Raw genomic sequence first — 22346 nt, 5'->3', positions numbered from 1 at the left:
TTTTAAACAGAGAGTAAAATGACGCCAGTAGAATGTCCCTTGTTGGGATCAGATGATATTCCAGGATTCCATTAGCCAGACGGAGACATAAGCGTCATTTTCATGCGAGCTCGTGGCACTTTCACGGGTGGAGTGAGCCGTGAATTATTTATTTCTGCAAAGCTGCGACTGCCGCTCTGGACAATGCTTGCTTTGGCGACCGATTATCCATGGTATTTACGGTTTTGCATAATCCTTCATCCCCATGCTTTCATTCCCTGTCGCCTTTCTAGTCACCTTTCGTCCTCTATTTACTTGATCCTTACCACTTTGACTCTGGAACTGTAAAATACACGAAAGTCACAGGTCTCAGGATCCAAAAAGAATATATTATCCTGTTACAACAATCCTTTAGTCTACTGACAAATGTTTGACCAATTATTCTGTTGTATCACATATGAGGTCTGATTGCAGCTATGTTCTTCCACTTAATGCCTGACCAGTAACGTCTTCCTCCACTGATTGTCTTACAAATTTTGCCATTAATTGTAAGTTTCTGACCAGGTATTGTTACTACCACAATGTTCTGATCATAGGAACTCTATTCTACTTCGTGGCTGACTGTACACAGAGTTACTCTCCTAATGGGGTCTGACCACCGAGAAGCTTATTCCACTGAATGACTAACCACAGACCGACTACTTCTGCTCACACAGGTCTGATCACAAACAGATCTCTAACCCCAGGGAAATTGTCCTCTCGAAAACTCTAGATCCACTGAAAAGGGACTCGAACAGCTCCCCTTCCTCGCCCCACAAAACTTTCTCCATAACTGGATTGAAAGGGAAAAGTTACCCCAAAAGGGACATGGAGTACTAGAGAGACACTGAGGGTAGTTCTATCTGTTTGCTCGTCCCGTTGGTAACGTTTGATCTTCTCTGCTTTCAGGACAAAAGAATGAAGATGAAACTGATGGACCGGGAGAAGGGTCTGGAGCTCTTCGGGAAGTTCATACGCACGAAGAATGTGGACAGCCTTCAGGGTGAGCACGGGAAGGGTGGACCGGAGCCGTTGCATCCGACCGAGTCGAAGCAGAAATTACAGGCGAGTCCCTTTCGCAATTTCTAGCCGGGCAGAACTGTCATTCATCGATCCAGCCGCGAAACTTCATCAGTCTACCATGGTCTGACAATTTAATCAACCCCCCTCCCCATCAACTACTTCTTTAAAGCTACCATGCAGCGTGGGAAGCACATTCTCCACGTCACACGATCCTTATTTGTCCGTATCACAAGGGAAGGACGTTAAAAATAGCCAAGACGAAAGAAAATACGAGCCGGTCTGTAAAAACCCACCCCCTGTGCGACCAATTCCATCCCCCAATCCCCCGTCCAATGCTAAGATACTCGTCTATTTTTCGCTTCCTATCTGAATCTCCAAGGAAAGACGCCTTCCGCGCGAACACGGATTCACCACCCTGCCGTATATCGATCTCCACGAGCTATTTTTAACGGGATTTTTCAACCCCTTGCCCGCGAAGTCGTGGGCGAATCGTTCGCGAAGGCCTGGCTCCTTCAAGCCACGTGATCAATCTCCGGGAGAACCTGATGGGAAATTAATTTTCCTGTCCTTCAATCTTGTTCCGCTCGTTTTCTAACTTTTTCACCCGATTCTCGTTATTATATGGGGTGTCGAGAAGTGAAAAGGAAGTTTTAGGGTGTTTTAAGGGGTGTAACCCCTTGGTAAAGGGTGTTAAGAGATGGAAGCCCCTAGTTATGGGGGGTTAAGGGATGGAAGCCCCTAAGTAGAGGATCTTAAGGGCGTGGAAACCCTTAGTTAGGGGATGTTAAGGGGCGAACATCCCTAACTGAGAGGTGTTAAGGGGTGAAAACCCTCAGTTAGGGGGGTTAAGGGATGGAAACCCCTAACTAGAGGGTGTTAAGGTGTGGAAATCCCTAGTTGGGAGGTATTGAAGGGTTGAAACTCCTAGTTGGGGGTTACTGAGGGGCACAGAACCCTACTTACGAAGTGTCAGGGGTTAGAAACACCTACTTAGAGGGTGTTCAGGGTCGGAAGTCTCTACATAGGGGATGAAAACTTCGCGAAAAGGTCTTCTTTTTCTACTCTACACATTCACGAACGTGTTTTCGATTAGTTTAGTAAAGGAAGTTTGCTTCAAATTGAGAAGGGTCCAACAATCCCCCAGTCTGGAGGGTGCTGAAGCTCTCCGTTTTCGGCCCCCCTGTGGTCACCCCTACCTATGTAAGGAATTATTAATAAGATTCGTAACCGAGGGGTAAAAAATACAACATTCGTGGAAACTCACCCCCAAATACAGGGACGATTCCTTCGATCGATTTCGCCGTTTCCACTCACCCTCCTCTTCCTCTTCCCCTGGGAGGGGGCGAGTGTTAGGTCAGACCTTTCGGAAACAGCCGTCGCGCATCGAACCGCGCTTTAACCGCGCGATATCCGCGGATCCGGGGGCTTCGTTTATTGGGAAAGTTCCTCGAGCTGTTTAGGCGTGACCGGAGACCGACCCTCGAAACGCTCACCCTCCAACCACCCACTCAGGGCGACCCTGGGGCTATTGTTCCAACGGTGGATAGAAGTTTGTTGGAAATTCTGTACAAGTATCGCCTCGGATATATCGACTATTATAAAAAAAAAAAAGTCGCTGGGGTTCTTCGGATTGAAACAGGCGCACAACGGGGGCTCTTTGTTCGATGGAACTGGGCCACGAATCTGGCCTGTAAATACATTTTTAGCGTTCGTCAAGTGGATTATCGGGTGTGGTTTGTTTGATTTGTAACACCAGATTTTTCTTGGCCTGACTATGCGTAAGGTTATTTTACTTGAACCGAGTCTAATCGAAACTATGCATTTTCTTTTTGGTTAGTAGAAGCTAAAGGGGTGCTTTTTTAGGGACGATAATATACATTAATGCCAGTCCGACCAATGTCGGGATTATTCTACTTTATATATCTCTAATTTCTGTCTGACATTATATAGTACTCTACTACTGGACACTAGAGTGATGATATATCTCGTAATTCTATTTTCGGAGATCTCCACTTGAATGATTAATTAGTAACTGCTATTACTAGCAACTCTGATTAAACGTGTCACCGGAATATCGTGAAGTTTAGATATTTTTCTACGTTACAGAAGTGCCTGACGACTCTGGACCTGACGTCCTTGGGGGTTGGCTCCTGCGTCGGGACAGGGATGTACCTTGTCGCGGGGATGGTGGCGCGCAGTGTCGCCGGGCCAGGCGTCGTCATCTCGTTCATTATTGCGGCCATTGCTTCTATTTTTTCTGGTAAGTTCACCCCTTGATCCACCCAAATCATTCCACTCAACATTGTTCCTCCTAAAAAGAAATGAAATGGAATTTATAATGTTTTCAACAAAGATTCATCACTTGGAGGAGAAGTGACGTCTTGAACGGTGCTCAGACGACGTTTTCTACTTCCCTGTAGCGACAGGAATTCTCAACAGGAATTTACCAGGGGTGTATGTAACGGTGTCGGATTAGATTTAAAGAGGAGTTGTGTACCGGAAGGGCCGTGCAGAGGCTGTCAGGAACGGTTCTGCGCCAGGAAACGTTGGGAAATCCAATTCTTTTCTACTTACAGAAATTTAAAGTACGTGGCCGCCTTCTACCCGGATCCGCTTTGTACCGGTGGAAAAATTGAGTGGTAAAGTACCACGTTGTGTCAGACACTGGAGCAATTATTGTGAATCCGGAACCGAAATTCTGGATGCACTTAGCTGTGATTATAAATAAGTGATTCGTCTTACAAAAATATCTCTTATGAAAGGATAATCTCTACGTCTGACCTAACGCAGAATTATTCCACTTGCGAATTCCACTTGTCTATGATTTAATTATATCCGTGTCCTACTATAAATTCTTGAGCTGTGTACTATCTCGTGGTGTTCGATTTCAGATGATTCTGTTTATCTTACCGACGTCTGACCAAACGCGAACCCCTTCTACTTACACGTTTCCGATCACGTACGAATCCTATTATATCCGTTCTATACACTCGACTATATTCTGTTTGATAGGCATAATAGAGTCCGACCATAAATGATTCCACTCCACTTATACCTCTTTTGATCACTGGTGAGTTTCTTATGGTTTCTGTTACGTGCGATTAGGCGCTACACTATGTTATCTTTACACTTGAGTGAACGAAGATTCAATCGGCAAATTGAGGACGTAACTTTGACGTAATCATAGGTTGGTCTAGTGTCACTACATCACTATGTCTGATTTATAGGGTTCTTGTTACTTCCCTGTGTCTGACTATATAGGGACTTTGGCTACTTCATTGTCACTGACACAATTCAATTTATCACGACCTATACATAGCCAAGTAAAGACAACTGTAATTAAATTGACGTCGATTGATCATATAATTTCCTATTCTACTTACACCTACACAGGCAATTACTCTGAACTTTGTGAAGTGGTTGTTACAAACGCCCCCTAGTTCATCTTCCTTCCTTTTCAGTACACGTCTGGCCATGTAATTCCCTATTCTACTTATAGGTATACAGTCAATTATCGCAAATTTTATGAACTGGTTCTTATAACCGCCACTAGTTTATCTTTCTATCATTCTACTACTTGCAATCCACTTGAATTCTGTAGCTCGTGCTGCACGTCTGACCCTACACGTCTTCTCTTTTCCACTTTGAAAGTAGTTACGACAAAATTTAATTGCATAACAGCACCTGTCTAACCAAACATTGACCCTGTTCTACTTGTTCCGTTTCGATTTCTCTGTCAGAGATCGTACAAGTCTCGTGTCCCACTTGTCTGACAATACAAGCCTGTATTCCACTTTGAAAGTAATTACTACGAATTTTAATTGCATACCAACACCTGTTCGGCTGGATGTTGACCCTATTCTACTTTCTAGAGCAGATGTTAGCTCTGAGCTGATCATATAAATATCTTTTCCACTTGGCTGACTATAGAAGCTTCTGTTCCACCTGTCTGACCACACACATATCTTTTCCACTTCGAACGTAATTACTACCAGAATTTGCCTGCGTAAGAACAACTGTCTGACCAAATATTGATCCTATTACATTATATGTCTTCCCATCTCTGACACGTATCGCCGAGAGCAAGCGTTGACGCAGGTAGCGCTGCTCGACGTTCCAGGCGTAGAATAACGTCGGATTAGATTTACGATCGGCCCGTACGACGGGTGGTTGCGATGCTTCCTGGGGTGGGTGGCGCGTCTTTCGAGACACGCGAGGATCGCCAGAGACAGGATATATCGCCGGGTCGATTGGCCGGGCTTCTGGGCTCGATGCCACGCCAGCCAAGGGGATGGTAAAGCGTAGTTTCTCTGTTGAGATCGCGCTGATATCCTCTACCCCCCTACCGTTCACGTTTGCGCCCGATGAATAATGGAGCCCAGGGATGTGTAGCGAACTAAGGGGGATGTGGAACCTGTAGGGCAGTGTTTCCCAACTTTTTTTTTTGATCTTGTCCTACTTGCACGTATCAAAGATCTTGATATTGCCTAGAATCATACAGTAAATCCTCGATGAGTGTCCGAAGGTTCTACTGAGTGTTCAGACGTCATCCCCCCACTGGGGAGCGGTCATTAAAACCTTTAGAGTGAATAAGCACTCAGGTTTTGGTGCCCCCATATACAGTAAATCCTCGATGAGAGTCCCAAGGCTCCTTAGTAGGCTCTAAACCTCATTGAAAAGTCAGCGTAATACCTGGAGACCTCTCCTTGTCAGAGCCTTCGAGCACTCATCGAGGATATACTGTGGTGAACCATGTACGGAACGAGTTTAACATTGACTGCTGCTTCAAATTAAAAGGCGTATAGGTAAAACTGTTTTCTGATGAGGTGATGAATGTCAATGATCTGCTAATTGCTCCTCCAAATTTTCAAATTGCCCCTAGTTGGGGCGTACACGCCACGTTGGGAGACACTGCTCTGTAGGGGATTGGGCCGGAACCAGCTCTCGAGGTACAATGGCTAAACGTTTCCGTATCTTTTTCGGGCTGGTTTGACGTCACGCCACTGCGTGGGCTGGTGAATGACGGCCTTCTGACGTCATCAGAAATTTGGAGGGTGGCTGCCCACAGTTTCTATAAGGACTACTGATATAATGCGTATCTGCTGACGTAGTCTGGTTAACCCACAAATGGTAAGGTGGGGTCCGATCTGACCCGAGCTTTTTGTTCCTCCTTTCAGACGGGTGAAAAGCAGTTAGTCTCTTAAACTTGTATTTTTCTTACTTTATACAGGGTGTCCCACTTTTTGATTTGCTGAATATTTATTTTAATAAATTTTCTAAGTGATGTCCGTAAACATTGATACCTTTTTGCACTAACTAAGGGAACTATATCTTACTAGGATTTTATCATTAAAGGGTTAAATATCTCTACACAACCAGTGTCAATTGGGCAAGGTCATTTGGAGGTCAGGCGTATTTGTAGAAGGCTGATTTTAGCGGGAAACGTTGTGAATTTGAATTTTTCTGTTGTGTTTCAGGAGCATGTTACGCCGAGTTCGGAGTACGAGTGCCTCACACGACTGGGAGCGCGTACATGTACAGTTACGTGACCGTGGGGGAATTAATAGCATTCATTATCGGATGGAACATGGTTCTCGAGTACCTTATTGGCACGAGCGCGTGTGCCTGCGCCCTTAGCGCCTGCCTGGACGCCCTGTCCGAGGGCGCCGTTTCCAGCGCGATCGCGAACAGCGTGGGAACCATATTCGGTGAGTCGTAATGTCTCTTTCTCCACCTTATACAGGGTGTTACAATAATTCCGTTCACCCGGAATATCTCCGTTATTTTTAGGGATATAGAACGAATTTATTTACGAAACTTGTACGGTACAATGGTGCTCATAACGTGCCAGTGACAATTGTTTTTTGCAGATGCAGGATTTTCAGAAATTTCAAGGTATTTTTTTAAATGGTAAGTTGTTACCTTTCATTCCTAGTAAAATAGCGGACATTTAAGGGATTTCAACGACCTCCGATACACGGTTATTCGACAATAAATAAAGGAGTAAAAAGTGAGTTATGTGCTTTATTTTATTTGTTGTTGAGTAACTTTTTATTAGAGGTCGTTGAAGTCACGTAGACGTCCGTTATTCTACTGGAAATAAAACGTTATAGTGTGTTATTCAAGAAAAATAGAATGATGTAATCTCCGGAAACTTTCAACCTGGAAAAAAATGCCACCAACGCGTTATGGTCCTGACTGAATTATACAATTTTTGTATATAAACTTTTTCCATGTCTCTAAAAATAACGGACATCAAAAATTGGTGAACAGAAGAATTGGGCCAGTTTGTACAAATCCGTCCAGGTTTCCTTAAATAGTATTCCGTAGCGTTTCTCGATCCTCCAAGTAGTTAAGGTCTACGATTTCCGTGGCTCAAAGTCATTAAGGAAGATCTCGTGTGCCGTGCCTGGAAAGAACGATTTTCTGCTTGTAATAGCCGGATGATGTATGACTTTATTTCACTTGACAGTCGACGGGAACATGTTGAACCCCTTTTTTTTCTACTTGGCCGGTCTGGCCACGCGGGGGATTATTCTACTGCGTCGGCTGTGTGTTGCCGGATGGATCGATGCCGCACGTCGAAACGCAAGTATGATTTATCGGGTTCACCTGTCCGACTAAAAGCCTGGATGCACCACTGACGGATGCTTGAAAAGTGGTAGGTCACTCCACAATTTCTTGGTATCAATCACGGTGCGCCCGACGCTACTCGAAGATGGAGAAGCTCCGTACGGGATCATTCTACCGGTGACTGACGTTCGGAAAGTAGAACGTCCTTCTATTTGCGTCGTATCGATTCCAGCCCGGAGTTCATTCTACTCCGTTGTTCCGAGAAGAAATTGTTGTGTGCGAGCCGCGACGTCGTTCATTCTACTTCGTTGGATCATTCTTTTGTGGTATATTGCACAAAATATAATGGACTATCCGGTGATAGGATCGTTACTTTATGGATACATTAAAGCGAGTAGTGGCTGACTATACGAAAGGTCATTCAACTTGGCACGTGTCTGACCATTCATGCAGTCACTCCCCTCAAATAGATCCAGAAATAGGATATTCTATTTGTTGGCTCCAGTAAAAGGTATTATCCTTTCTTCTATTGATTATGGCCATTTCCTTTTGACTTCTTGTATCCGCCTGACCAAATATGTAGCTGCATCACTTGCAGAATTTCTGACCATATATCGAGCTACTTTTCCGAATTTTTTTCTAGAAGATCTCACAATAGATAGTTACATCTCACGGATACAATCTTTCGGAACAAAGGATCATTTCACTTTCGTCTGACCCAACACCAAGTTATATCACTTCCATACCGTCTGACCATATTCCAGGTCACTCCCCTTCGAATGGTACTCGGAATTTTCATTCTGCGAAACAATTCTCCCTCTGTTGCGGTCGTTGCACTACAGGACTGGCGCAGAGGTTCGCGAGGAGATTGTAAGGATAAATTGCGTTCGTGGTGCGAGGGAATTTTTTTCCTCGCGAAACAGGCTCCAAGCGTAGGGGGGTGGGGGGTGGCGCGTCTGATAATCGCGTTCCGTCGCGCTTATCGCGGCGGATGACAAACCCCTGGTCGGAGAGGCTTGATCTAATTTTATGAAATTAATTTAGCGGCGAACCAACCTCTTTCCCCCGTCGGTCCTTTTCACGCGGCTAACAACTAATATCGATTTTTTATCCCCTCCAATCCGAAAATTTACAAAAATTAAAAATCTTTGTGTTGTTGATTTATATAGGGTGTCCTTCGAGAAATAGTAAAACTCTGATGGAGTTATTTGCGAGTTCCTCTTTTTTCAGGGCTTGTACATATTTCCTTAGTGGTTAAGTGGTGAATTATATAGGGTGTCCCTAAAAAACTAGGAAGTTTGATGGAATTATTTGTAAGTTCCTTTTTTTTTTGAGGAGTTGTACATATGTCCTAGGTGTTAAATTATATGGGGTGACCCCAAAAAAATATGACGGTCGGTGGATTTATCTGTGAGTTCCTCGTTTTTCAGGAGTTGTACGTATTTCCAGTGGAGAGACTATGTATAGAGAATGGAATGTTTACGAGCGTGGGAACGAACAGAACCTTCCCGTTCAATATTCCGGCCAGAGCCGTTCGTCTTTCTTTCGTGAGACGAGCTCCGATTTCCTCCTGTTGTTACCGGATAGTGGAGGCGATACTAATCGATTTCCCGTCTCGAAATCCTCCAGGGATACGAGTTTTAAATGTTCCCGCCCGTTTCGATGCTCCCTTGTTATTTTCTAGCTGCACAATTTTTTTTTGTTTTTTTTTTTTTTTCATTTTCACGCCACACTTCCGTATACGCAGTCGATTACGGGAAACTTTTACGGTTCTTTCGGTTACTCTTTCATTACTTTTTTTTATCTTCTAAGTGTTGCGTTCGCCTGGGAGGCTGTTTCGTATCCTGTGTGTTTACTACGGTGCCCTATTTTACATTTTTTTTTAAACGCAAGGGTAGTAAGCCTCGAGGGATATGTTCCATGGACTTTCTGCCCAGAGGAACATGTAAATCCTTCGAGTATTTATGCATGAACATTTCACTCCGGTTTCTGGAAATTCTGCGTTGGTGGCCGCGAGTGGATACGAGGTTTCCCCGTCGCTGAAATATTTAAGGGAAGCTCTGGCGAGTAAACCGACGAAGAGAAATTACTTCTGAAACATAAATTACCAATTCCAAAGTAATTATCGTAAAGTATTTCAGGCAAGATTATTTGTCCGACCAAATATTAACCCATTTTACTTGTTCCTTTATTTTTATTCCGCATGTCTGACCATATAAGTCTCGTTTCTACATTGACAATGTTACTACGAAATTTAATTGTAAAACAACACTTGCCTCTGTTCAAATATTGACCCTATTCTATTTGTTTCTTCTTAGTTCATCGGTTAGACTTCATATAGTTTCCCCTGTTCCACTTGTCTGACTCCCTACGCCTTATACCACTCGTCTGCCCACATACGTCCTTATTCTACTTGGACGACTAGATAGGTCGAACAAGGGAGAACATTTAAATTCAGTGCATTCTCGACTCTCTGTCTGTCGAGTGTATGAAATCGTGGAGAAATTTCTAAAGGAGTCCTTGCCACTCGTGGACAGCGAAAACGGTGTCGACGAGGTTTCGTTGGCTCCTGAGCCACGACGAAAATAATTCGCGAAGCTACTTCCACCCCCTGCAAATTATCAAGTCCACCCTCTCGAGCAGACCGGGCCGAAGAAATTTTCGCCGGAACAACAAGAAACTTGCATCTCCGTGCAAGAAATGCTTAACGAGTCACGGCAACTCGCGCGATATCCTGATAAGACACGCCTCGTGGCGACGTAACGGGTGACCTTTTAATACCGACCAACGGATCGCAAGATTAACGGTAATAATTCGCCTGGATCGAGTGTGTCGGGGCAAGTGTTTGGTAAATATTGCTGAAAGGAACTAGGGATAACACAAAATTAACCCGTGATCCTTGATCGAATAATTCGAAAGATCCATGAGGACAGCGGAGCCATTGGAAGGTAAACAAAGGGATCATTCCTGGTGACTAATTGGGTTCTTACGAAGAATAACAATCGTGACCTGGTCCGTGTTATTCCGTGTTTGAAATGGAAAATGGTCGGGATAATACGAAGTTACATACCGGGTGGGACATAACCAACGGAATTATTCGAAATTATACGTCAACTTTACGGTAAGCTCCACGATATGAAATTATGGTAATAACGGTATTAATACCCTGGAAACATAATCTAATTAGGAAGGAAGCCAGGTCATATACAGGGTGAGTAAAAAACACCCTGTAGGAATAAATTCTTTCATCTCAGTTAAGCTACCTATGGTATGGGTTCTGTCAACACCAGCGTTAATCACATTGCATCGAAAATACAATTACATACAGGGTGACGAAAAAATAATTCTAGACAGAAGGGCCGATCCTCAAAGATGACCAAAGAGAAGAGCACCCCGTAGTCGCGAGGAAATAAGAACAAGAGTAGGAAGAGGGATGAAAAAGCTCTGGAAGGGCGTAAGGGGTGGATTCCGGGGATAACAAAAGGCTGAAGGGGGTGTAAGAGGGGCGCTTGCGCGGATGAAGTCTAGCACCTGTGGACCTCATCGATCCGAAACGGGGTTCGCGAAGCCGCATACTTCGATGCTCTTTAACCTGCCCACCTGAGCTCGCCCCTCGCCCTTTTTCCCTTTTCCCCGACCAGCCTCGATTTCCCCTCGCAAACTAACTCTTTGATCGTCTCCTAGGTTCCTTCGATCATCCTCCAACGGAAGCCATTGTTTCCAGGTCGAATTACTCAGCAGATCTCACTAGGCGGTTGACTCCAACAGAGCCAATTTTTCTGAGCCACTAAGAACGATCCTTCAGCGTCACTGGTAAAACTGTAATTCGATTGGGTCTAGGTGCACGGATCGGAGGCGTCGGTCCAATCGATTTCGCAGTCGGTGTCGTTCTGTGATCGGTCAACTGAACGGTTGTTGCCTGACTGGCAGTTTTTATGTTTAACCGACCGCTTGATGCGTTTAGAGATTGATTGCTGGTCAATGGTCCACTTTATCAGCCAGGGCATGCAGATGAACATACCTTAGCCCCACTTCACCCTCAGTGGCTATCAATGGGCGTTGATGAAGCTGGTTTAGCTGGCGAACGTGAGTGCAGTAGCCTAGTTTTGTCCTGTAGACTTTAGCTACCTTTAGCAGAAGCATTGGATAGTGAATGCACTTCTGTTGGGGTAACTCTAGGCTTTTCAGGATTCGTTATATTTAAGGTATCAGGTTCTGAAATTTTTAGTCTGGCTAGTACACGTGAGAGTAGTCGTTTATCTGGACCTAGAACCTTTAGCTACCATCAGTAGAATCGTTGAAGGCCAGTGAGTGTAGCTGAAGCCTCTTGAGGAGTCCTTATATTTAGGGTATCAGGCTCAGAAATTTTTGGTCTAGCTGGTAAACGTGTGTGTAGTATCCTATCTGGACTCCTAGTTTGGGCCTAGAGCCTATAGCTACTGTCAGTGGAAGTGTTAGAAACTAGTGGATGTAGTTTTGTCTGGGTAGCTGAAGTCTCTTGAAGATTCGTATCAGGTTGAAGAATAAATTTACTTTCTGAGTTTAATTGTCCTTCTTCTTGTATCAGACAGGTACAATGAGCCAGCTGGTCCATCGTAGAGGGTTCCAAATAAAAGAGGGTGAGCTCCAAAAGCCCTGGATCGGTGCTATTATTATCACCTGGCCTGATGATCGACGTTCTCTCCTTTAGTTTGACGCTTTCATTTTTCCGTCAGGCTGTCTGTGGCCTATTTCTCGGGTTCACGTTGGATTTCTATAGGAAATATGTTTCTCCATCGCCTCTGGCCGTCCTCGTTCCAATCTGACGTCTCACGTTTCAGGCTGTACTGGATTTAAATAGCTCGAGTTAGGTAACATAGGTCATGATTTTCAGACACCTGTTATTCCTCTGGGAAAAATGGAATAAGGATTCGGCAGATGGTACTCTTCCCTGGAATTTTATCCGAATTTGGAAATTTTTTTACTTTGAAGTGAAACCGTTAGGGACATTTTCGAGGTGGCAATTAGAGGATCCTCTATTTTAGGAATCCAAATTTTTCATCATATTTCCAAATGTCCATTTCACTAGCCTTTCCCACTCAGATCAATTCAAATGTTTTTTTTTTCACAAAAAGTTAACTCTCCCTCTCTCTGTCTGTCCGGGAAACATAGCACGGAAATTCCTGGCGCCAAAAACACTTGACACCGGGGCGGCGAACACGACAAAAAGACGACCGAGACTGACAAGCCGGCGAAACGAGCGCGAAAATGGATAATGCCGAGCGTTCCAGAGCACGAGGATACAGGATTGAAATAAATAAAAACGTCAGGGCGAAGACGGTCAATCGGGATGTAAAACACTGGATGTTCGGTAGAGAACTTGATTTCATTCAATCTGATTTTTCCGTACGGCAATCCTCAGAATTCGGCGCGTTTATTGGATCAAAATGTAAAGATACTATTAGTAGGATATTTATTCTATCTATCTGGATATTTTGTGTTACTACTTGTTTGACTTATCGTTGATTTACGCTACTTGTCTGACCAGTAATTGACTGATACTACGTGTACTACATATGATTGACTCTTACTACATGTACGACATGTCATTGATTCATACTACCCGTTGATACACTCTACTTGCCTGACCAAATACGGATCCCATACTTCTTGCCTGACCGTACATCGAGGCATACTACTTGCCTGACCGTACACGGAGGCATACTACTTGCCTGACCATACATTGAGGCATACTACTTGCCTGACTTATTATTGAGAAATGTTTATTGGTATTAAATTGAAGAAGGACTTATTATATTTGCATTATTATTGATACTCACTACTAACTAATCATCAAGACGTACTACTTGTCTGACTAAATATCGACCCGTACTACTTGTCCATCCAGGTACAAGCCTGCAACAAACTTTTTCTTAGTAACAACTTGAATTCCGTTTGCAAAGCGGACGGTGAATAGAATAAAACTTCGCGGGGAAACGATCGATAGACGAGAAAAGAAAAAATTGGATTCCCAACGGAGAAATTGATTCCACTAGATCCGGCCCTACCTTCCGTCCGGCAATCGTCGGCCTTCCTGCGCGCGGCCGATCCCTAAACGGGACACGTAAAGGGAATAATTTCGCATTAACGGGCCAGCCGAGGGAAATTTGGGTCGCTGCTATGCTCGTTTCGCTTCTTCGTGGTGCAGAAACTTCTAAACAACGGTCAATTCCAATGTCTCTCCTCTGACCAGGGTGACCTTTCTATATTCCCCCTGATCCTATGAAAATTGCAGATGGATCGGTTCGAAAATCGTCGAAAAATATGAGGTTAATCAACGGAATTCAATTTTCGAACGAAGACCGAAATTCCTTCCGTTGGACCGTGTCCATGTTTTCTAATAACACCTGGGACTTTCTGGTGCCTGCCATTCAAAATTCCGTACGTCGGATCAGGGAACCGGAAATGATGTAGATTTACTTCCGCTGGGTTGCGCCAGCCCGTCTAGGATTTACATTTATCCGTGTCGACGCACGGACAGATACTGACACGTGTATGTCCTCTGGAAAGTTTCGGGTGGCCTGGTGCCGGGAGAATTTTAATGCATAATTTCAATTGGTCCTCGGATCACGTCGGTGACGACGTGTCCAGCGTCGTCTGTTTCGATGACACGCAATATACGTGCTCTTGCGGTGCTTTCAGGTCGACCGCCCGATTTCCTAGCGTTCGTCATCACCATACTGATGATGCTGCTGATGGCCGCGGGCGTCAAGAAATCCCTGGTGTTCAATAACGTTTTGAACGCCATCAACCTGTCCGTGTGGGTGTTCATCATGGCGGCAGGGATGTTCTACGTGAACGGCAGCAATTGGTCCGAGCACGAAGGCTTCCGTCCCTACGGCTGGAGTGGTGTAAGTACCATGGAATTACTCGAAATTACCTGATTAAGCAATCACCTTCTGACCAATGCTTGATTAAAACTACTGGGACTCTTATTTCCCGAAATTACGTTCGTATAAGAGAGAGTACAGATGATACATTCGTCGCGTCTGACTTATGGTGGTCCTGTGTTACTCATGTGGGTAGTTATAGGGTTTGTATTATCACCTGTCTGGGCATATAATACACCCACTTCACTCGTGTGGGTAGACATGGCGTATATTACTACTTGTCTCGCCATATAACGTACCTATTCCATTGATTTGGGCAGATATGGTCTCTATTACTACTAGTCCGACCATACAGCGTATCTATTTCACTCGTGTGTGCATATGCGGCCTGGAATACTACTTGCCTGATTAAATATAGTCATACATATGAAGTACCTACTCCACTTTGGCTGACTATATAATGTACCTACACTACTCGGTTGACTATATAACGTTCCTACTCCACTTATCTGACCTTATGAAGTGCCTACTGCACTTGTCTGATCCTATGAAATACCTACTCGACTTGCTAAATAAAGTAACCACTCCACTTGACCATCCACACAAGGTTTCTATTCAATTGGAACAGGTTACTCATCACTGTACCAATGACAGTCATATGAAAGATTACTACCCTATTTTTCTAATTCAGAAATCTCTGTCTCCTCATTGCCTGATATAATAGTGCCTATTCCCCTTGCCTGACCATACACAAACTTCACTATTATTTGCTTTATCATGAAAAGTAACAATAACCAAGTATTCAAACCTATAACACAATTACAACGACCCTCTGTAAAATCACCGGACAAACCAACCCCTTGAACGTAACAAGATATCTTCAAGCACCAGGTGAAACACGATGAATTGTATCCAAGAGAGTGAGACGGGCAAAAATGAAGGCAGTCCGTGGTCCGTCAGACGTTCACAACCACGATGCCTGTTTCGCTGGTTCGCGCACCCTTTTCTCGGTCTCCGTTTTCAACCCCTCGAGCCGTCGGCTTTTTTGCCCGTGGTTTGCGGAAACTCTGGGAACAATGGCAAACTTGTTGCACCAGATGGGCTTCAACGTCGAAACCGGGTGCATCTGGTGGACAGACGAGGGACGGTGGGGAGAAGGGAACTCGAATTCACGCTCCGTAGGAATCTCGGCTTCACGGGAAACGTGTGGAACGAACTGGTCGGAATTAGAGCGGTGGGGGTTGAATTGTTTAAGGGTGCAACCGGAATCTGTAACGTAATTCCATTTCCTGATGACAACATTCAAGCACCACAACTTTAAACAAATATCTGTACTCCATTCTTCAATTCACGAATAATTGGGGTGGTTTCAACCCCATCTTTCAAATACACTTGCACCCCTCTGTTCTGAAAATATTTTGTTGAGGAAGAATGCTGATATTCACATACAGTACTGTTGTAACTGGATTCTATTTTTTAATTCACGAATAATTGGGGTGGTTTCAACCCCATCTTTCAAATACACTTGCACCCCTCTGTTCTGAAAATATTTTGTTGAGGAAGAATGCTGATATTCACATACAGTACTGTTGTAACTGGATTCTATTTTTTAATTCACGAAGAATTGGGGTGGTTTCAACCCCATTTTTAAAATACTTTTGCACCCCTATGATCTGACAAATCGTTCGTTAAAAAGAAAATTTTCTCACATCGTCTGTTTCGTAGTTATTGTTGAGAAGGTTTGCTCCACATTCAGTAGTCATTCTCACCCCTAAAAAAATCATCCCCCTTTCTATTCCATCGCCAGATCAATTCGATTTTGACTGCCTATACATTAATTTAGGGCTGTCGTTACAGTAGAAAAATATATTCCAATGACAACAGTTTCATCTTGGGTTCCTGTCTCTCTCATACACCCCCTCGACAACCCCTCGTCGCGTGTTTATAAGCGACGTTCGATGAATAATTTCCGTGGAAGAGGCTCTCGCACGATCTCGTACCGTGAATTTTTAATCTTCACGTTTTCACCGTGTGTTACTTCCTCCGTGTCACGTACCGGGGACAACGTTGCCATCTGGCGTGGCGAAACCACCCCCTTTTGGGGGTTGCTTGTTTCCGTATGCTCGAAACGGTGCTTTCGGTCGACCTGGTTTCGTGGGTTTCCTCCACGTGGTTCTCCAGCGATTCCGTGGAGACGTTGAACGAAGAAGAAACTTTCGAGGGTTCCCAGGAGGGGTGGAAACACCCCCTAAGGTTTACAATTCCGTTCATGACAGTAAAAAAAATGTAATTACAGCGGAAAGATCTGTAGGGTAACTACAGAATTTTATTCGTACGTTCCACTTAAAATTTCTCTCGACCATAAATGCAATCAACCCTCTTTTGCACCCTCCAACCCCCACATTAAAGACTTAATGCTCGGTGCTTTATGTGACCTTACGAGCCTGCCTGGGTTTTCTATGGCTTTTTTTTTATAGTGACGTAATCCAGTGCGTATATACCCTATTTTCCCACCCCCTCTTAAAAGTTGTTTCACAGATCAGCACTTAGGGTAATTTTACGATCAATATTAATGCATATTGCGGTTCGAGCTTGTTTGCTTTCAACCAGGTGGGTTGAAATTTCAACGGAACGAGACGCTTGGAACAGGCTGCTATTAATTATTAATTTTAATTAATGCGATAAAACTCACCCCGTACAGGGGGTGAGAAAATCGTTTTTCTTTCTTACGCGAACCCTCTGTAACCAAAGACACCCTTCGAGCACAAGTGGTTACACAAGAGGGTAGATAGTGGTCCAAGGGGGTGCAGAAATCCATCAGAAGATAATGACCACCCCCTGAATCATAAGAGGTTCCCATTAACCCCGAATAATAATTCCACCAAATAATAGTCCTTTAACGAACAGCCTCTCTTTCTTTGGAGTCGTAAAGCTTCACTATTCAATCAGGTATCGAGGTAAGAAGGTGTTCTGGGGGTGAACTTCAAAAGTTCACAAAGGGTGCAAAGAAATTCTTGTCTTACTTTGAGGGTGGCCACCCCTTGTTTCCAACTCTGAACAATTAATATCGTCCTTCTTTTTATTTAAACATGCAATTGGGTCATGCTAATATTTGCCAAGGGGGGATGACAACGCAAGGGTTGTTTGCAGAATGGGAAAAAATTGTCTTTTTTCAATTCAAGGATTCGATACGTTCGATGTTCAAGTAGCCTCTTCATTTTGACCCAAAGCTGGTCTAGTTTCAGCAGACGATGCAGCAACCCCTACGCCCTTTAACGAGCAAATTCATTCCGCTGTGACGTCGCGTGAGCCATCGCTGTGTGTGCAGGGGCGAAATACTACAGGGTCACGCGACGACCACCCACGTCCACGACGGTTTTTTCCTTTCAAACCAAATTCCTTTCAGACCCAGCAAAATTTTACCTGAGCTTCCCTCGAGTCGATATGGAACAGCTTTAACCAGAATTAGATTTCAGCCTCCAGATCTTGTGAATATCCTTTTATATTAAATATTTAAGTAAGACATGTTTCTCAGATGCCATTGACTTGTACTACTGCAGGGCTACTCCACTTTCTCTGATTCTTTTCCTCTTCAATTACAGAGTTTCTGGAGCCACAAAGACTTCAGAATCGTCTGACCAAGCACGTTAGTTTTATACTGCGAGCGCATGAAGGCATCAGGAATTCGTAACAGCATGTTAGAGAGCTGTGAAAAATTAAACGGCTCGAGTCCATTCGGAACAAAAGCCATCTAATTTCGCAATTTTACACTTCCGAGCTTTTGCCTCGATTCGTTGTATAAATATTTCCGTGACGAACTCTAATTAAACAAAAAAAGTTCTGCTCCGTGAGTTCCCGAGTTAATTAACCCTTTAATTCCACATTCCTGGGTGTGATATGCTTTTAAAAAATAATTCTACGTTGGTTGGTTGAACGACAAAGCCGACAGGGTCTTCACTCACGACCAAAAAGGTCAGGGTTCAAATCCCATTGAACCCCAAAAGTTTTTCTCATCGATTGAATCGTCAGAAACAAATGTTCACAATGTTTAATATCCATTTACAGCATTTTCGTAAATTTTCAGATGCAGTACTCAAATACTTTCAGTGGAAATTAATGAAAACCGTCTGGTTTCAGGTGTTCACCGGTGCGGCGACGTGTTTTTACGCGTTCATCGGGTTCGATATTATAGCAACCACCGGCGAAGAGGCGACCAACCCGAAGAGGAGCATCCCCCTCGCAATAGTCTCGTCGTTGATCATAATTCTCATCGCCTACGTCACGAGCAGCATGGTGCTGACGTTGATTGGTGAGTGAATCGTTTCCGTATTCTGGCTTTGTCGCCACCAACAACAGACGAATCCGACGTACTCGTTCCAAAAATGAATCCCCTGAATCTTTTCAAGGTCGTAGAATTTCTCAAAGGAATTTATCAAGAGCCAGATATTCCAGTGATCACTGCTGAACTATTGGCCTAATTATGAACCAACTATCTGCGATTGCTTTAGAGATAATAAATGTTAAATACTGTCTGTGAAGTAATGTAATTAATTATTAAAGGTTCAATGGTGTCACTTCGATTTTATCCGCTGGATAAAAGGCCCTTGGCCATCCTTGACCTCCCATTACGCGTCCCTGGCCATCCTTTCTATGTCACAGCGATCCCCTATCCTCGTCACAGACGTTACACGGTTCGTTATGCTTTTAAATAACACTGGTCGGTCTTTTCAAGTACACCGTCACTATACAATGTAAAAATAACCTTCTTACGCAAGTTTGCTTGATGGACAGATACATAACTGAACCGATCCACTTCCAGTTCCGTACGACGAGATAGACCAGGACTCAGCCCTGGTGGAGATGTTCGGCCAGGTCGGAGCATATAAGTGCAAGTACATCGTCGCTGTTGGTGCACTGGCTGGATTGACGGTCTCCATGTTTGGCAGCATGTTCCCTATGCCTAGGATAGTCTACGCCATGGCTCAGGATGGCCTCATATTCAGGTAAAGGTCATCAGGATCGTCTAAGTCCATGAGTTAGTGTCTCCTGAGCTTTTAGGGCTCTAGGAATGAGTTTTAAAGCATCTAGGCATGAGCCTTGGATGTCTTAGAGCCTCCAGAGATGTCTCAGATCCTTTAGAGATGTCTGGGAGCATTTATAGATGTCTTAGGGTCTCTAGATATGAGTCATAGATGTTGTAGGGTCTCTAGAGATGTTTTAGAAGCTTTAGAACCTGTAGAAATGAGTGTTAGATGTCTTGGAGCCTCTAGAGATATCTTAGAGCCTTTAGATAAGTCTTAGATGTCTTAGAGCATCTAAGGATAGGTCTTAGAGCCTCTTCATCCAGTGATCCCTCGATATTTCATTTTATGTAACCAGGAGTCTGAGCCAAGTGTGGCCAACAACAGGCACCCCAGCTCTAGCGACACTGACCTCTGGTGTCTGTGCAGCGATGGCTGCCCTCTTGATCCAATTGGAGGTCCTAGTAGAGATGATGTCCATCGGTGAGTTCATTTGCATCATTCTTCCCTTAACGTTATTCCCTACATTCCCTTAATTCTTCTCCGAATCTCTAGGTACACTGCTGGCCTACACTCTGGTGTCCACCTGCGTGCTGATCCTCCGCTACCAGCCCCACTCGACGAACCTGGTGGAGCTGCTGCCTCAGAGTCTGAGGACACCGTGTCGATCACCGACTAAAGAGACCCAGGGAAACGGTCAGGTGTCCTATGGGAAAGATCTGAGACCAGATCAGCTGTCCACAGCTTTGAATACCGTTCAGACCTCTGGATCAGAACTGACAACGACTAGTAACGGTCAACGTATCATGGTTCGATCATCATCTATCGTCATTCTGACATGCTTTCAATACGTTCAATGAAATCTTCAGGGTGTCAATATGATCTTCCAGGTGAGACGAGTTAGGAGATGTAACAGTTCCTCACCAGACTCTGACGACACTTACGGAGCAGAGGAGGACGAGGTGGGTTTGGGCAAGGATGATCAATACCTCGTTAGCGATAGAACCGAGAATAAATTCTACGGTAGTGTACACGCGGCTGCGGCTGCCTCCACATGCGGCAGCGCTCATCAGTACCCTGGAAACACGCCGATTATAGGGCCGCCATTGAATTACCTTCAACGTCGACTACAGGTAGATGAACTAGGGTCGCATGATTAATTATAGCCCTGTACTACTGGAACTGTAATTGCTCGATGTAATTCAAGGCGGCACAATATCTGTGCCCTGCTATCTTCCCATGGGTGGACCGAGGTCCAGCTACAGAAGCCTCTGGACGATACGTGATGAAGCTGGTTGGGATTCTCTATCTGCTCATACTGATCTTCGATCTGATCGTCGTTTGCGGCATGGGTGAGGACTCGAGTATATTATTAAAGAGAATCTGATAACGTCCATTGTTCTGAGCCTTCTGGTAATTTTCCAGGGAATATGGGAACGTTCACCACGCTGATGCTGTTTCTCTTCCTCTTCGCCATCATTGGGGTGCTACTCGCCATCAGTAGAAAGCCACAAAACAGGTACGTCAATCGTGGACTAAAACCCCTTTTGGGATCGGGTCCTAGAACTCTGTCGTATTCCAGGAACAGCATGATGTTCATGACCCCAGGGCTACCGTTCGTCCCTGCGATCGCTGTCACCGTGAACATATACCTCATCTTCAAGCTGAGCATCCTGACGCTGATCAGATTCACCGTGTGGATGATACTCGGTGAGAACCAGACACGTTTACCATTCAGTTCAGTCAGTATATCTGAGTTTGGGGCCTGTGCTCAAAGTCTGAGATCAACGAAACGTTACTGGGATGGGTTCCTACTTTCTGAAGCATAACCTTGCATATGCAAACAAGATCCAGGCTGTAGTTCCCTGGTCTTTGACGCCAATTGGCATCATCAGTGTTCATCGTCCTGCATTTTCTTCTCCACTGATTTCTAGTCAACGTGGAAGTGGAATTACCAGAAATTGATCAGGCCACCCATCTTCTAGGCTTCCTCCTGCACCAAGTAGAATTTCTTGATATTCTTCAAACCACCTACTTTCTAGGCTCCCTCATGTACTAAGTAAATTTTCTAGATATTGATCAGTCCATCTATATTCTAGGCTTCCTCCTGCACCAAATAGAATTTCCTGACATTAATCGGACCACCCGTGTTGTAGGTTTCCTCATGTACTTCTACTACGGCATAAAGCACAGCAGCCTCGAGGAGGGCAACACGTCCGAGAACCTAGACGAGAACTCCGCAGCCGGAAACATCGAGCTGACAGTGACGGATTCGCAGCGACAGCAACAGGGGCATCACCAGCCGTCGTACGCGACTTCTGACCGCAGTATCTACGAGGGCCAGCAATTGGACGCGTTCGGGCAGCCGGTGTTTAGCACGAGCTTCGGTGGTACACCGAGCCAAAGGCCGGACACGTCCGGTGGCCAGTCGTTGTTTTATTGCGCAAGCCTGACCGGCGTCGAATGTTCACCGGCGAAAGAAAAGAAAAAAAAAACTGACCCTATGGGAGCTCGCGGTTTGGGCACTTGGACTAAGTAGACTGCGGATTTTTCTGCAGAATAACATTTTATAAAGTAATGCGGATTGAGACAGTAGGGAATGTAGGTATTTCTTTGGTCTCTTGAGTATCTTGTTGGGTTCAGAATTGTGCCAGAAAACCCGCTGCATCTGATGTAAGTTTTGTCTTTCATTGATAGAAATGCAAGGAATCCGCAGTCTAGCGATGAGACATGTGTTGACATCTTGAATATCGTTCCTCCTGTGAAGATTCCTTAACTTCTTTTAAGTTTCTTGATGGAGGCAATGTCTGTCTCGTCTTTGAGGACGTTTGTTAATGTAACA

General features: G+C 44.5%; 1 protein-coding gene across 1 annotated transcript; it reads left to right on the top strand.

The window, feature by feature from the left end:
* The first annotated feature begins 936 nt into the window (after positions 1–936).
* On the top strand, positions 937–22043 carry LOC107186958 (probable cationic amino acid transporter). Its single transcript, XM_015574931.1, has 13 exons — positions 937–1083; positions 3148–3301; positions 6519–6749; positions 14296–14504; positions 18621–18792; positions 19303–19486; positions 19863–19987; positions 20060–20313; positions 20395–20637; positions 20712–20856; positions 20930–21023; positions 21087–21214; positions 21661–22043. The coding sequence occupies exons 1-13, from the start codon at positions 937–939 to the stop codon at positions 22041–22043; spliced, it is 2469 nt and encodes an 822-aa protein (XP_015430417.1).
* The last annotated feature ends 303 nt before the right edge of the window (positions 22044–22346 follow it).

This window comes from Dufourea novaeangliae, unplaced genomic scaffold, assembly GCF_001272555.1.
Source record: "Dufourea novaeangliae isolate 0120121106 unplaced genomic scaffold, ASM127255v1 scaffold96, whole genome shotgun sequence".
Lineage (NCBI taxonomy): Eukaryota > Metazoa > Arthropoda > Insecta > Hymenoptera > Halictidae > Dufourea > Dufourea novaeangliae.
This window is presented reverse-complemented; position numbering and strand designations above follow the sequence as displayed.